General features: G+C 40.6%; 1 protein-coding gene across 1 annotated transcript in view; it reads left to right on the top strand.

Annotated features, from left to right (window-relative positions):
* LOC141111717 (uncharacterized) overlaps nucleotides 1-17055 on the top strand; it is a 491097-nt gene that overhangs the window by 6864 nt on the left and 467178 nt on the right. Inside the window, 3 exon segments of the mRNA XM_073603861.1 lie at nucleotides 4273-4534; nucleotides 10151-10265; nucleotides 13590-13680. Of these exon segments, the coding sequence (XP_073459962.1) occupies nucleotides 4273-4534; nucleotides 10151-10265; nucleotides 13590-13680 (468 nt within the window).

Genomic DNA, 17055 nt, shown 5'->3' with positions numbered 1-17055 from the left:
CGCTGCTATATCCAGTGTGGATAAAAGTCTAACTTGTCCAGTAGACAATGCATAAATGCTTAAATATCCAACAGACAAAAGGTTGGAATTTTTGTTAAAATCCTCTTTTTCTTTGGCAGGTGAGGTTACTCAGCCTGCAGTTGCTGCAATAGGCATCTGTCAATCCCTAAAGGACCAGTTCAGACAGGCCCTTAAGGAGGTTCCTGTACAGCAAGCCTGGGATTTGGCTGAACTACCAAGAGCATTATGTTTTGCCATAGATGCCATTAAAGATTCTATTTACCAGGCGTCCCGCTTGTGTTGGTACACATGCGTAGGATCCTGTGGTTAAAAAAATTGGTCAGCCGAAGCACCATGCAAAAGGCTCCTGACTGGTTTCAAACAAATGGCCCCTGTCCCCACCTATAACTGGCCTTCACCGCAAGGAGCACATGGAAGTGCTATCACATGAAAGACAAAAACAGAACATTCCATAGCTCAACTCACCAACCAGTCTGCCAACTGACCAAATTAACCTGTCCAACAGTCTGCGTTAAAAACAGGGGTTTAGTTAGCATGCATTTGCAAACGCATGCATAAGCTGCAAGGCCTCTTCACAGCACCCTGTGTATGCTTGCAGTCCTAACACTACTGAATTTATAAGTGTCTCCACAATGGAAGCACATGCATTAAATGGATAGATGAGGGGCAGGTGGGCCTGGAGGCAGCCCAATCCCCCTTAAAGGAACAGGAGCACACTGGACACCCAGCAAGAGCACAATGGCAGCAAAGGTGTACAGTGTGTCCCCAGACCAATATACACCAATAGCAAACAAATGGCCCCTGCCCCCACCTATAACTGGCCTTCACAGCAAGGAGCACATGGAAGGGCTATCACATGAAAGACAAAAACAGAACATTCCATAGCTCAACTCACCAACCAGTCTGCCAACTGACCAAATTAACCTGTCCAGCAGTCTGCGTTAAAAACAGGGGTTTAGTTAGCACGCATTTGCAAACGCATGCATAAGCTGCAAGGCCTCTTCACAGCACCCTGTGTATGCTTGCAGTCCTAACACTACTGAATTTATAAGCGTGTCCACAATGGAAGCACATGCATTAAATGGACAGATGAGGGGCAGGTGGGCCTGGAGGCAGCCCAATCCCCCTTAAAGGAACAGGAGCACACTGGACACCCAGCAAGAGGACAATGGCAGCAAAGGTGTACAGTGTGTCCCCAGACCAATATACACCAATAACAAACAAATGGCCCCTGCCCCCACCTATAACTGGCCTTCACGGCAAGGAGCACATGGAAGGGCTATCACATGAAAGACAAAAACAGAATATTCCATAGCTCAACTCACCAACCAGTTTGCAAATGCGTGCTAACTAAACCTTTGTTTTTAACACAGACTGTTGGACAGGTTAATTTGGTCAGTTGGCAGACTGGTTGGTGAGTTGAGCTATGGAATATTCTGTTTTTGTCTTTCCTGACTGGTTTTCCTTTTCGTGGGGATCAGCTATTTGGGGATGACTTGGACAAATACATCCAAAAGATTTCAAGTGGGAAAAGTACTCTTTTGCCAGTTAAGAGAAGGAGTAAACGCCCTTCATTTAAGCAGACTCTTTCTCCTACGCCAGGGGCATCCGCCTCTAGGCAGTGGCGATGGCCTCTGCCGTCAGAGTCTAGAGAAAAGCCTCAGGGTCAGGCCCAGGTACAAAAGAAGTCCTGGGGCCGGAAACCTGCAAAACTGAAGGAGGTGAACCATATCCTAACTTGGGCAGAAAGGAATGTTCCATGCCTATCAGCAGTTTTCTTTCCGGGGGTAGAGAATTGGCAGGCGGACTTCTTAAGCTACCAGCAGTTGCTCCCGGGGGAAAGGTCTCTTCACCCCGACATTTTTCGGGCTGTTTGCCACAAATGGGGGACTCCGGACATAGCTCTTCTGGTGTCCAGGTTCAACATGAAGTTGGTCAACTTTGTGTCCAGGACAAGGGATCCACTCGCATGCGGAACAGATGCGTTGGTGACCCTGTGGTATCAGTTCTCACTGATTTATGCATTCCCCCCTATTCACTTGCTGCCACAACTTCTTTGCAGGATCAAGCTGGAAAGAAAGCCAGTAATTCTGGTAGCCCCAGCATGGCCCAGAAGGTCCTGGTATGCAGAAATCGTAAAGATGGCGGTGGAGGATCCCTTCCATTACGGCCAGACCTACTCTCACAGAGGCCGATATTCCATGCTACCTTCCAAACTTTAAATTTAACGGCTTGGCTATTGAAACCCACATTCTGAAGAAACGTGGGCTATCCGGTCAGTTGTCTCTACCTTGATCAATGCAAGGAAGCCAGCTTCCAGAACTATATATTATAGAGTCTGGAGGGCTTATGTTTCCTGGTGTGAGTCCAAGGGCTGGCACCCTCGGAAGTATAACATAGGCAGAATTCTTGCCTTTCTACAATTAGGGGTAGAGATGAAGCTGGCCTTGAGTACTATTAAGGGCCAAGTCTCAGCTTTAACGGTCTTATTTCAAAGACCGCTTGCTTCGCATTCTTTGGTCCAGGGTTTTTTGCAGGGGGTGATGTGGCTTAATCCACCAGTCAGATCACCTTTGAACCCTTGGGACTTGAACTTAGTTTTGTCAGTGTTACAAAAACAGCCATTTGAACAGATACAGCATACTCCCTTAGTCCTTCTGACAAGGAAGCTAGTGTTCTTATTTGCTATATCCTCAGCAAGGAGGGTTTCGGAATTGGCTGCTCTTTCTTGTAAAGAGCCACATTTGATTATTCACGTGGACAGGGTCATGTTGCGTCCTCATCCAAGTTTTCTGCCTAAAGTGGTCTCAGGTTTTCACCTGAACCAAGATATTGTCCTGCCATCGTTTTTTCCAAAACCATGTTCTAGGGAAGAGAAGTCACTACATTGTCTTGATGTGGTGAGAGCGGTCAAAGTCTATTTAAAGACGACTGCTCAGATCCGGAAGACTGATGTCTTATTTGTGCTTCCAGAAGGTCCTAGGAAAGGACCGGCAGCATCAAAATCCACTGTTGCTACGTGGATTCGGCAAGTTATAATTCAGGCTTATGGTTTAAAAGGTAAGATTCCACCTTTTCAAGTCAAAGCGCATTCGACCAGAGCAGTTAGTGCTTCTTGGGCAATGCATCACCAGGCCTCCATGGCTCAGATCTGTAAGGCCGCAACGTGGTCTTCAGTACATACAATCACCAGGTTTTATCAGGTGGATGTAAGAAGGCATGAGGATATCGCCCTTGGGCACAGTGTGCTGCAGGCAGCAGTATAGGTCCTCAAGTCTGGGGGTGCCCTACGGGTTGTGTCTCCCTCCCCTCAAATAGCATTGCTATGGGACGTCCCATATAGTTAATACTATGGCTCTGTGTCCCCTGATGTATGATAAAGAAAATAGGATTTTTATAACAGCTTACCTGTAAAATACTTTTCTGGGAGTACATCACGGGACACAGAGGTCCCTCCCCTCTTTCTGTGGTTTAGGTATATTGCTTTGCTACAAAAACTGAGGTACTCCTGGTAGGAGGAGGGGTTATATAGGGAGTGAACTTCCTGTATTGGGTGTGCCAGTGTCCTTCACCTGAAGGTGCCTCTATACCCATATAGTTAATACTATGGCTTTGTATCCCGTGATGTACTCCAAGAAAAGGATTTTTCAGGTAAGCTGTTATAAAAATCCTATTTTTTGATATCCTGCCAGTAACAGCACTATCTGTTGCTGGCTGACTGTGGTAAGCCACTGCCTTGCAATTAGGCACAGCATTGTCAGCCTGTGTGCAATCCATTAAGTTTGCCTTTGGGCTTTCTATCCAATAAAATTGCAGCTGCAAACTGAAGGAGTGGACTGACAAAGCTGCTGCTAACTTATAAGGCAGTGACATAGCATTGTCAGCTAGAAACAGGAAGTGCTGTTATTGTCAAGATCTCCAAAAAGTACCGTGACAACAGATTCACCAAAAAATTGCTTAAGAAAATTGATAAAATGATACCAAACATAGTGAAAGGGTCATATTTAGTGTGCAACTTTTTATAGAGAAGAAAAAGCTGATATTGCCTTCATTATTAGCATCTTCTGAACAGACGTACATATGGAGGGTTTGTCCAGGATAAGTCAGGCAAGAGCTGTCAGTTGGTGAAACAACCGTGAGATTGTTGCATGATATGGACACTTTTCACTAATTCTATAGTCCTGAAAATGAATGTTCACAAGCTTTGTTTATCTATTAGCAGTTAAAACCACCCATACCATCTATTCACAGGATGGTTACGCGACCATGGTCATTACGTCTGCAGTACATGGGGAAACTCTCACTTCAAGACATTTGATGGGGACTATTACCAATTTCAGGGGAAATGCAGCTACAACTTAGCTTCAGACTGTCGGGACGCTTATAAGGAATTCTCAGTGCACATCCAGCGGTCAGCTGACAGGGATCACCCATTCATATACAAGATCATCGTTACTATTAAAGATGTCGTAATTCTACTGCAAAGCAGTTTTGTAGTGGTAAATGGGGATACGTAAGTGAATGTTTTTTTTTATCTTGTTTTTGCTAAATGTAATAATAATAATTAATTCTAATTTGTTAGAGTTTTAAAAAGTTGTACCTGTACCTGCTTTGATAAAAAATGCACTTCTCTGTCTTTATAATATAAACAGCTGAGTTTGATTTAAATCTCTGTACAGATTTGTGACTACAATTATCACTAAAAAAGCCCACTAAAAAGCCAACAGCACAACTTGTTATTATAAACATTTGCTATTACATATGTAGTGCATGGTATGCATCTTATAGGATCACTTTCTAGTTCTCACATGTAGATGACTAACTTGAATGATCTCCTGACATTAGGACTTTCAATTTAAGTAAAAGTGTCTGTACAGGATTACTAGGGTCAGGTATGCTCTTTTTTCTTAAAGGCCTTTTATTTTGTGTTATAGTATTTTTCAGGCTTAATTGAAAATGACTATGCTGTGCTATCTCCTGATATTAATTCCAACAATGATTTTAAAGTGCCAACATTGCAATAATAAAAATAAAAAATGAAACGTGATAAACTTACAGAGAAATAATATATGGCAAAAAATGTATATAGAGTCCTTTGATTGCTGTGATGATAAAATCTGCGTTAAGTGTCACATTCCGACAGACAAAATTAAAATGATAAACAAACTTTTAAAGATTATATATGGTGCCACAAATGTGAACCATAAAGTGCTATAGTGTATATCACAGTGACATCCTAATCAAACGAAGAGCAGTCCAACATAATTGGTATACAGTCCTTATTAAAGGTGTAATGGTGACTTAATAAAAAGGTGAAAGCAACGTGTTGCAGTGTCCACTCTTAAGTGCTCCCCACCCTCAGGCAATGGCCGCTCACCTCAGAGCTTGTGACCTCGCAATTAAGTTCGGTCAACCACCTCAGGGATTCTAAGTTAGCTGTATAGTTCCAAAATGCTCACTGGTGCTTTGTCCTCATATACAAACAGTAAAGAGAAACTCCATAGCGTGATAACGTTTTAACACAATTTGATTGTACAAACAAAAAGCCCAGGCACAGGGTCCTCACATGGGTTAGGTGCATTCAGTGCACCACTCTGTAATGTGCCTTAAAACGGTGGGTTTTGTTTGAGTTTGTATGCCCGTTCTCTGTAAAGCAGACCAGCTGCTTCCTATACCGTCCTGTCCCCTCCCCTACGCGTGACAATACAAGGGAAATTTTGGTATCTACCTTTCCCTTTCAATTTATATTGTTTTCACATGGCTTTATGAGAAATGATAAGTGCTAGCAGCTGTCGATCATTACTATGCACCACTTATATCTTTATTTTAATATTTTTTATATTTTTACTTTCACAACAGGTAGCTCGCAAGATCCTCATAGTTTGTTTTAAGTATTTTTCAGTCTACCTGTACTGATATACTGCAGTATTAGGTCAAGTATTTAACATCATCATCTTCTGTCCCCTGACAAGCCCACAAATCATTTTGAAACATGTAGGGAGAAGGGAAAGTTTTTCTATGTAACCATATTAGTTGAGACAGTAGGTTTCTTTAAAGGTAAAAAAAATAGTTCTAAAGCCAGCCTCGGTGGGTTCAGCAGGGTCCGGCTTAGATTTGAACCATGTACGGGCAGGCTGATTGTACTCAAGTCGATCCATTGATCTTTAAATGCAATTATTGCCAGCAGCTATAGCCGCTAATATTAATTGTGTTCTCCCGGCAGGCACGGCTCCCTGCCCCCCACCCAGGGAGAACACAATAGGTCTGCGGAAGCCAGTGGCTGTGTTGATAGGGAAATTGAGCGATTTTCCTTCCTGCAACCCGTGGTTGCAATAAAGGAAATTGCATCATCAACGGCTAGCTTTAGTAATAGAGACAAGTGTACAATGGACTATGTACATTGGTAATATTGTCAAATACCCTCAAGAATCTCTTTCCTAAACTGTTTTGTGTGGAATATGGATACAAAATAAATATAAATGGAGAAAAATATCAAAATATTTAAATGAATGTTAAATGATGTTTTCATCTGAAGGGGTGAGCATGCGGTAATTAATAATGTATGTCAATGATAATTACATAAATTGAATTTATTTATGCTTGGGGCGTTAGAAGTTTCAGAAACATACATTATTCAGAATTGCTTTCATAGCAATTTCTGAGTAATGGATCCATCATTAAACAATGAAGATTAGAAAAAGTGCAATGTTTCTACACAAAGAAAAATCTGATAATAAAAACAGTGGCACACATCTTTTTTAAACTTTGTAGTTTACACTTTATAGATTATAGTTTAAACTTTATAACTTCTTAGTTCTTAGAAAGATTCAATCACATCACATGGGTGTGTATGTTTTCTATTGATAGCCATAGACAAGAGACTGGTTGGATCCCGTGACTGGTGAAGGATCATTCTGTCTAATGGTCATGGCATAAAATAAAGTTGAATGTTACTGAGGAAGGACATTTATATGCTTCCACCTCCAGCTGTATCTGAGAGGAGTAATAAAATCATCTAGACATTACAATTTTTATGTCATGACAACGGCATAAAAACAAAAGCTGGAAATGTCTGCGCAAGCAAATTTCTACATCTTCATTGCCAGGGTTATTCAAGGGACTAATAACAATCATATAGAGAATATCTGGGTTACTTGGGCTGATAACAACAAAGCAGCACCACATTCTCTATGAACTATAACAATTTTTGTATATCAAAAAGAATGGCTTTTCAGGTGCTGCACAGTGTAACCATTAAAACTAATTTTTATATAAAACCTAGCATATTAAACAGTTTAAAAACCCCCTGTCACAGTGTTCCAATTACCCACAAAAATTATTGCTTTCACAATGGTACTACATGTAATATAATATGCATTTGTTCAAAAAACAATCCAACATTTTGTATTGCTGATTGAGCAAATCCACATCATACTCCATGTATATGGAACATACCTGTGTGTGACGAAGGGGGATTTAAATGGTTTAATATGCTCAGCTTTATATCGTCTATGAAATATAAGTGTATTTTAACGTTTACACAATGCAGCACCTGAAAGATGCATTCTTTTTTATATAAAAAAATCTTTCTGGGAGGGGTTTAAATTGCTTAATATTCTTGGTTTTATATTTTCTATGAAGTCATCTACAGAAATCTATTTCAGATACCATTCCACCCCCAAACCTGCATAAATAGTAGAGATAGCCCATAAAGATTTTAGCGTCTTTTAAACCTGATTGGATGAGAATCTTCAAATTTTTTTATGGGTAGCAGTAATCTGAAAAAAGTTGACTAATTAAAAGTACAGAAATGCTTAATTATACTACCAGCTGCTGTTTTGAAGACAGGCCACATAAATCATGACTTAGGAGAAAAGATGTCAGGAAGGAATTACAGTAAACGGAACATTATTTGGGTATCTGATTCAATGTAATTCCTGCTAGCTATTACTTTTACTAAAGTCGATGATACTTTATTATAAAAGGGGAATATTTGTGACGTAAATCATTCTTATGCCGCGTACAGACGATCAGAATTTCCGACAACCAAACCGTGGATTTATTTCCAACGGATGTTGGCTGAAACTTGTCTTGTATACACATGGTCGCACAAATGTTTTTGGAAATTCTGATCGGCAAGAATGCGCTGACGTACAACACGTATGACGGGACTAGAAAAAGGAAGTTCAATAGCCAGTGTGGCTCTTCTGCTTGATTCCGAGCATGCGTGGAATTTTGTGCATTGGAATTGTGTACACACGGATTTTGTTGTTGGAAAATTTGAGATCCAGCTCTCAAATTTTTGTTGTCAGAAATTCTGACAGAAAATGTCCGATGGAGCCTACACATGGTCGGAATTTCCAACAACAAGCTCACATCGAACATTTGTTGTCGGAAATTTGGATCGTGTGTACGCGGCATTACATACAGGTGTAATTCTTTCTCTGGGCTGGCAAAACTACTTAAGCTTTTATATGTCCATCATCTGTTCAACAATATCCATAATTCTTGGCAGAATTGCATTCTGGGTAAATGAGCTGTCTTTTGTGAGGACCAGTGTATGATATGACATTTGTACCAGGTGTTCTCCTGGGTGTGGTGTATTAGATAAAGAAATTAAAATGAGGTTCCTTAATAGATAGACCAAGCTTTGTAAGTAACCTAGACCATATGGTAAGCACTATAAGGTGTAGCCCTGAGAGAAGTCATAAACATTTATAGCAGTTTCAATTACTGGACATTTAAATAGAAATCTACCCTTTTGTTCTGAATCATCCATTCTCAAGAACTGAAGTGAATCATATTGCAAAATCAGTCTGCCAATGTTTATAGAAAGGATTGGAAAGTGAATACTAAACTGCACTGAATTTTGTAGAATTTTGTAGAAGTAAGTACTTGCCCAATATCCGGCAAATGAGAAAAAAAATATGATATCAACCCTAGTTTGTAAACATTGCATACTAAAATAGTTGTTAAATATTATTCTTTCAATAGTGTTCGGACTATAAAAGTATTAATAGAGTTTTCACTATGAGTTAAATCATATGAAACTACAGCTAATTCATGAGGAAAGGTGATTTGTTCGATGCACCCTAGCTCTGTATATTTTGCTACAATAGTACAGATATACACACCATGTTTGGCAAAGGTCATTATACTATATTATATAACATTTCTTCTGTAATAGTAAATTAACTAGCATTAATAAAGGGGAATTCCAACTTATGCCATGCTGTTTTCAAACAACATACATTTAAAAATCCTCCTCTGTTATGTGTATGTAAAGACAATGAGGTTGATAGAGAATATAAAATGAATACAAGTAAGTAAGTTTTAGAAAATACTTTTCTTTTATTTGTTTTTAGACCTCACCACTTTTAACAACTGAAATTTGATTCACTAGAATCTTAGAATCAAGCCAACACCATATTACAATATGTTGATGGGCCAAACAAAGTTTTCATGACTGCAACATTTTAGTGAGTTGTGGGATTTTGGCAAAATTTTGCAATTTTTGTGAGGTGCGTTGAAGTCAATATAAAGGGCGAACTTTGTGTTGTTTTGTGGTACTTAATGGTGCACTGGGTGTTAAATGAATGCTCATTTTAACTATCCTGGACCTGTTCTTGTGCCAGAAAAGGGCTTCTCATTAGTCTTATCATTTTTTTTATTTCACAGAATAAAGAAAGACAGTGAAAGAAAAAGTAATAAAACCTTTGAAGTGACAGTACACCAAAAAAAAAAAATCAAATACAAGAAAAGGAAATAAAATATAGATGCAAAGAATACTTCATACTACCCCCCCCCCCCCCCCTAAAAAACTCCCACCCTCTAAATAATAAAGTAGGATTTTTTTTCAACCAAATTTCACCAAGTTTCGCTTCAACATCAATTTCAACATAATCATGTTATCCCCAATCAGAATATTTCTCATTGACAGCCTATTTCAAGCTAGAAACACAGACACTTAAAATCCCCACCCATTTGAGTTCAGCTTTACATCTTTAGAAAGTAGCCCATGGAGTAGCCTGGTTTTATGTGATTGTGTCGCTTATTCTTTACACACTTTCAAATTATTCGTAGAAAAATAACCTTGCACTGAATATGTTCTAATTACTGTATTTTGCAGTGTTAAGACACCATACTACAGTTTTGGGATCCTCATTCAGAAAACGGATACATACTTTAAGTTGTATACGAAGACAGGTTTAACCCTCATGTGGAACAAAGAAGATGCAGTCATGGTGAGGAATCTTGCTGTACAAATCCAAAAAAAATGCCTTCTGCTTTCTCTTATAAGGAAGAATGTCACTGTAAAACATCCAATCATTTTCTGTCATCTTTTGTTATTGTATTATAAAATACACCTCCACTTGAACCCCAGTTGAATTACATCTTCTGCATTGCTGATTCAAAGGTCGGTTACTTAGAACATTGAGCATTGATGGTCAGTAACCCCCATCAAGCAATCACATCTCAGTATTCATCAGGCTTCAGTTGTGAGAACTATGAAAGATGATCCCGTGTAGGAATTAGTGAACATTATAAAGGTTGCTTTCCTAATGGAGCTGAGAATTTTCATTTAATAAATTGTGTAAATATTCACCTCAATTAACCAATTATGTGAAAAGCAAATTCCTGTTCAATTTGAATACCCAGTCACGTGCAGCTTTAAAAAGGAAACAGAAATTTGCCATTGACTTGATTAGATAATTGAAGTAAATATTCACACAACAGCTATACCTACATAGAATTATTTGATATTAAATGTGTTGCCAGGAAAACATAGAAAATGGTTGTTCCTTTGTATATTATAGATTTTAATATTATTTGCTTACCTGATAGTAAATATTCACACCATTATTGAGTAAACTATTATTGAGTCTTAACTCCTTTAGTAAAACAGGATAGAAGTAGTCAGGGAAGAGAAGGAATGCACGGAAATAACTCTTTTTCAGTATCTCAAATCTCAGTATAAATTCTTGCACAAACATTTTATTGTGACAATGCAGATACAAGAAGTACAGCCAAAGAAGCAATGCAGAAAACAACAAGGAGGATGCCTAATGGCACATCTGAATAATGGGGACACAGCCCCTGATATGCCAGGAGGTAGCTGAAAGTCCAAGTTAGATTCATATTACCACAGTTAGTTTCTCATTGTCACTCAAATCTCATAATCCCAACAGAGACATACTTTTATAAGTCCTATTAATACCCTTTTTTGGTGTGGGAATGCCTGTGACCATAGCTATTGGGTCCAAGAGGTACAGGACTATGTGAAAAGGATACAGTGATCAAGTCAAGAAATATAATATGGAGGAGAGGGAATCATTATAGTTACAGGGTCTCATGTTGGTGAAACAGGACATGTGGATAATGTTACCTCAGCAACCATTCATTAGGATGGGTAACTAGTAACTAATAATGCCCTTTATTGGTGTGGAAACTCCTGTAACCATAGCTTTTGGGTCCAAGAGGTCCAGGACTATGTGAGAAGGATGCAGTAATCAAGTCAAGTAACATAATATGGACGAAAGGGGATCATTATAGTTACAGGGTTTTATGTTGGTGAAACAGGACACGTGGATGATGTTACCTCAGTAAACATCCATTAAGGCGGGTAACCAGCAACAGAGAAAACCCGCAGGCAGAAGTAGCAAGTAGAGACATTGGACAGAAAAGAAGGGAGGAAGGCTGTGGTAAGGGGTGAAGAAGGTTGGAGGGAAATGAAGAGTGAGAGATGGGAAAGGTGGGAAAAGGCCCCAAGGGGGGGGGGGGGGCTAAAGGATGCACATACGACCTCCACGGACATGTGCAGGGTACTAACAGGGGGAGAGTATGTTATCTCAGTATAAATTCTACTTCCTCCCACCCCTTTCTATCATTAGAGTAAGCCAAAAAAGAGTTGAAGTGTCAGTAAGAATGTCCATATTTTACTTTATGGCATAATTGTTAGTACTCCTGTACACAATTGCTCTATAATCTTAAAGTGATTGTAAAGGATCACCTTGTAAAACAACTCATTCAGTTTAAAATAGAAATGAAATGCAAAACATTTTTTGTATAAATATAAAAAAAATGTAAAAAATGCCTTTTTCCCTTTTTTATAAGTGATCACATTCCCTCTCTTCTCAGCTGCATAAGAGCTTGGAGGAGAAGAAGCAGGAACACTATGAGCTTCCCAGTGAATGGCTGTGCAGCGGGAGCGTGTCAAGTCTGATCATTGGTGGAGAGCATACTGAGTTCCCAGCATAGCTAGAGATCTGACCACGCTGTGCTCCCCTGCTTAGTGTGGTCAGTTTTTAATAGAAAAGCGAGGGGACTAGCAGGAACACCAGGGATTTCACATAAAGGAAGCAATACAAAGAGAACAGGATACTTTATCATACAAGTACATGGTACAGCAGGCATATATCAGGAATATTAAGTTTTGGGTTAACAAAACTTTAAAGCTGGATATACACATTCAGGTTTTATTTTCATTCAACCAGCAGGTTGAACAAAAAAGAAACTGACAGATCCCTGCATCTTAGTGAACACAATATACAGGGATATGGGAAATGATTATCGACACAAACACCCATACACCAACACAGGCTGAACTGGATGGACTATTGTCTTTATTCAGCCTTACCTACTATGTACCTATGTAACACAAATAATATTGATGCAGGGATATCTCCCTCTGCTCTATTGTACTCTGACCATTGGGATTCCCCCCGCCTTCTGGCAGAATACACAGATCAGTGCTGCAGCTATTGGCTGCCAGTGCTGATCGAATGCTAGTTTTTTAGCATGACCGCTTGGCAGAAGCCAACCATTAGACTGGCTTCTGTTGAACAGACAGCAGTACAGACAGACCACATTTTTCTGGTTTCTGTTGAACTGGCTGATTTTGGTCTGTGTATACCCTGCTTTATACAGACTTCTTTAAACTGTGGGACTTTTTTTTTGCAGAACTACAAACAGCTGTCAGTTTTTAGCTGAGATGATACTCTGGGATTTTTATACTCTGAGAAAGACTGCAATAGACATAACGGGGTTTAACATCAGCACTGGTCAGGATGACCAGCAGCTCTGAGGGCCATAGCTACAATACTGAGACAGCTAAACAAGTTCTCCTTATTGCATAGCCTGCAAAAGGGGATCTGTGAAAAGAGAGAACAATTCTGAAGTTTGATCCTGTACTGCTGATGTCAGATCTTCTCGATTGAAAAAATGTCCCAGGGGGCACAGGGTCAGCGTCATCAACAACCTGTGCAGTCTTTATTAATTAATAGAATACTGAATTTGTGTTATCTTCACAAATGCCAACAGATTTTCTATGTTTAAATGTCCACAACATCCCCCCTAATGAGGAGCCCTTCCACACTCAGGCCCCATAGTAGCTGCATGGGCTGCTAGGGCTATTGTTACATGACTCCTATTTTCCTTTTATTATAGTCAATTGTGATATACAGTAACTCACATCTACTTGGTTTAACCAAATGGTCAGACCAGTAACAATAACTGAATGAATCTGTTGTAAAAGCATTAGTATAAATACTGTGTCGCCCTCTGTACAGGTGGAGCTGGATCCAAAGTATAACAACCATACCTGTGGACTGTGCGGTGACTATAATGGCAAACCTATATATAATGAATTTTTTGATGAGGGTGAGTAATCTGGATAGATGCCAGCTCATTGCTGTATAACTCTGCAGTCTTCTTTACATTAGTAATATTACTGTTTTAATACATGCACCACAATGAGCAACATAGAAAGTGTCTCCAGTAAACTAAGCACACAGAATCAGTATTCCTTTGTTACCCTTGTTAACCTGATTGTGTTAAACGGGTGGCCAGATGCAGTATTATGTTGTTTTATGTTATATGAAATAAAATATAAAGTATGTTTTGTTATATCACATTTATTTTCATAATATGATTTTTCAATATTCTACACTATTATTACATAATGTAAAGATCAGGGTTGTTATTTAACCTACAATAACTAATCAAATTTTAGATCCCATTCCATGTCATTTTCTGCTACTAAAATATGATTATTTTGAAGGACATTACACTTCACTGCTCATTAAATTATTAAATTATTATTGTTATTGAATAAGCCTCCAGGTGTACACACAAATCTAGTAAATTTACACTGAATATATGATACAGAATGCTGCATGTCAAAATGGTTAATCGACTGAAAGATACAGAAGACTGGAGCTGTATGTAACACTTTGTAACACTTTAAAATGAACCCTTTTCTGTAGAAGTGACATTATGCAACTGTAGCTGTAACATTATGGGTACCAGCAACACAGGGTGTACATTATTATCTGGTGGTATAATGACTTTTATCACATACACTAGCAAGTGTGTATGTTCTAGAATAGGAAGGTTTGGGAATCGGGTGCTGTAAACCGAGGACAAGGTAGGTGAGAGTCAGGTGCTGTGAGCAGAAGGGAGGCATTGTGACTGGGGGAAAAATGGATGAGAAAGGGGCACTATGACCTGGGCACAAGATGAGGGGGAAACTCTTTGAACCAGAAGCAAGGTGGATCAATGGGAGGTGCAGTGACCAGAAGTAGAGAGGGTTGGGTAAAAGCTAAGTGCTGTGACTGGGCGGTGAGGTAGGTGGGGTGGAAGTGCTGTGATAGAGGGGTGAGGGAGAGGGTGCTGTGATGGGGGGGGTAAATTGAAAAGGGAGCCATGACTGAGGGGGCGAGGTAAGTGGAGGGAGGCCACTGTGACAGAGAAAGTTGGGGTGCCATGATAGGGGTGCTGTAACCATGGGCGAGATGGGTTGGAAGGAGGACCTGCGACCTAGTGGAATATGGTGTGTGGAAGTGGGAATGCTGTGACTGAGCGTTGCAAGGTGAGTGACTGAGTGTGCTGTGACTCAATAGGGGAAGTGGGGGGGGCACTGTGATGGAGTGGGGGTGAGGTGGGTGTTAGGGGGTGCTATAACAAAAGTGGGCACTGTGATATAAGGAGTAAGGTGGGTGGTGTGATGGAGGAGAGAATGGTGGGTGTGAGTGGGGGACAGTGAGAGAGGGGGGCGAGTGGGTGTGGGGGGCACTGTGACCATGGGGTGGTAGAGTGGTGCCCTGCAGTGGAGTGCCCAAGGTCATGGTAGCCCATCCACCTTGTGATTGCAGGAAGGTGAGGTAACTGTGGAGGGATCTGCAATGGTGAAAGGAGTGAGGTGGCTCTGGGTGGTGCACAAGGACAGGAAGATTGAGAAAGTGGCTATAGAGAGATGCTGGGGGTGAGGTTGTCATGGAGGGATACTCTATAATAGGAGTGGGGGTGTCAAAGGGATGTGCTGCAGTAGGGTTAGGGGATAAAATGGCTGTGGAGGGATGTGCTGTGATAGTGGGTTGAAGTAGGTGCAGAGGGATGGGTTGTGTAATGAGGTGAGTTTAAAGGTATGCAGTGTGATGGGAGTGTGAAGAGATGGAAAGGTGAGGAGGCTGTTGAGGGATGTGTTGCAATGAGGGTGGGGGGTTAGGTGGTCACCGAGGGATGCACTTAAATTATTATGTGGGTACAGAGGGATATGCTAGGGTGGAGCTAGGGGTTTAGCTGTGAGAGAATGTGCTAATGTTGGGGGTAGGGTCACAGCTCCTCCTTTTATATAGGCATACTGTCTTTTAACTCTTCTCCCTGCTCCTTGGTAATCTGCCAACACAGAAGGATGATCACTATTTGAAATAGAGTCAGCTGAGGGAATAGAGAAACACCTGACAGCTTTCCTCCTGTCCAACCATCTCCTCCTACAGATGGAAAGTCAGGCAGTTTGTCACCCTCTTGGCTGACTTTATTACTGAGAACACTGATCCTTCTTCCGTAATCACAAACCAAGGGAGAGAAGGCTTCTGGGGGGTCAGGGAACTGTGAAGTGGTTGAGAGCAATTGGGGACTGATGTAAAGCAGATGGGGTGAGTGCTTGGGAGATATGTAGGGATGTTACAAAGCAGAAGAGGTGGGGAGAGGGAAAGCACCAGGGGCAGAATCCCCCAAGTGGCAAAGTAAAAATCTAACATTTTAAAAATAAGGATACAGTGGGGCAAAAAAGTATTTAGTCAGCCACCAATTGTGCAAGTTCTCCCACTTAAAAAGATGAGAGAGGCCTGTAATGGTCATCATAGGTATACCTCATCTATGAGAGACAAAATTTGGAAACAAATCCAGACAATCACATTGTCTGATTTTTTAAAGAATTTATTTGCAAATTATGTTGGAAAAAAGTATTTGGTCAATATCAAAAGTTCATCTCAATACTTTGTTATATATCGTTTGTTGGCAATGACAGAGGTCAAACGTTTTCTGTAAGTCTTCACAAGGTTTTGTCACACACTGTTGCTGGTATGTTGGCCCATTCCTCCATGCAGATCTCCTCTAGAGCAGTGATGTTTTGGGGCTGTCGCTGGGCAATACGGACTTTCAACTCCCTCCAAAGCTTTTCTATGGTGTTGAGATCTAGAGACTGGTTAGGCCACTCCAGAACCTTGAAATGCTTCTTATGTAGCCACTCCTTTGTTGCTCGGGTGGTGTGTTTGGGATCATTGTCATGCTGAAAGACCCAGCCACGTTTCATCTTTAATGCCCTTGCAGATGGGAGGAGGTTTGCACTCAAAATCTCACGATACATGGCCCCATTCATTCTTTCAAGTACATGGATCAGTCGCCCTGTTCCTTTTGCAGAGAAACAGCCCCAAAGCATGATGTTGCGACCCCCATGCTTCACAGTAGGTATGGTGTACTTTGGTTGCAACTCAGCATTCTCTCTCCTCCAAACACGACAAGTTGTGTTTCTACCAAACAGTTCTACTTTGGTTTCATCTGACCATATGACATTCTCCCAATCCTCTTCTGGATCATCCAAATGCTCTCTAGCAAACCTCAGACGGGCCTGGATATGTACTGGCTTAAGCAGGGGGGCATGTCTGGCAATGCAGGATCTGAGTCCCTGGTGGCGTAGTGTGTTACTGATGGTAGCCTTTGTTACATTGGTCCCAGCTTTCTGCAGGTCATTTA

This window comes from Aquarana catesbeiana, linkage group LG11 (assembly GCF_042186555.1).
Source record: "Aquarana catesbeiana isolate 2022-GZ linkage group LG11, ASM4218655v1, whole genome shotgun sequence".
NCBI classification, from domain to species: Eukaryota; Metazoa; Chordata; class Amphibia; order Anura; family Ranidae; genus Aquarana; species Aquarana catesbeiana.
Note: the sequence above shows the minus strand (reverse complement) of the source record. Positions and strands in the feature narration are given on the sequence as shown.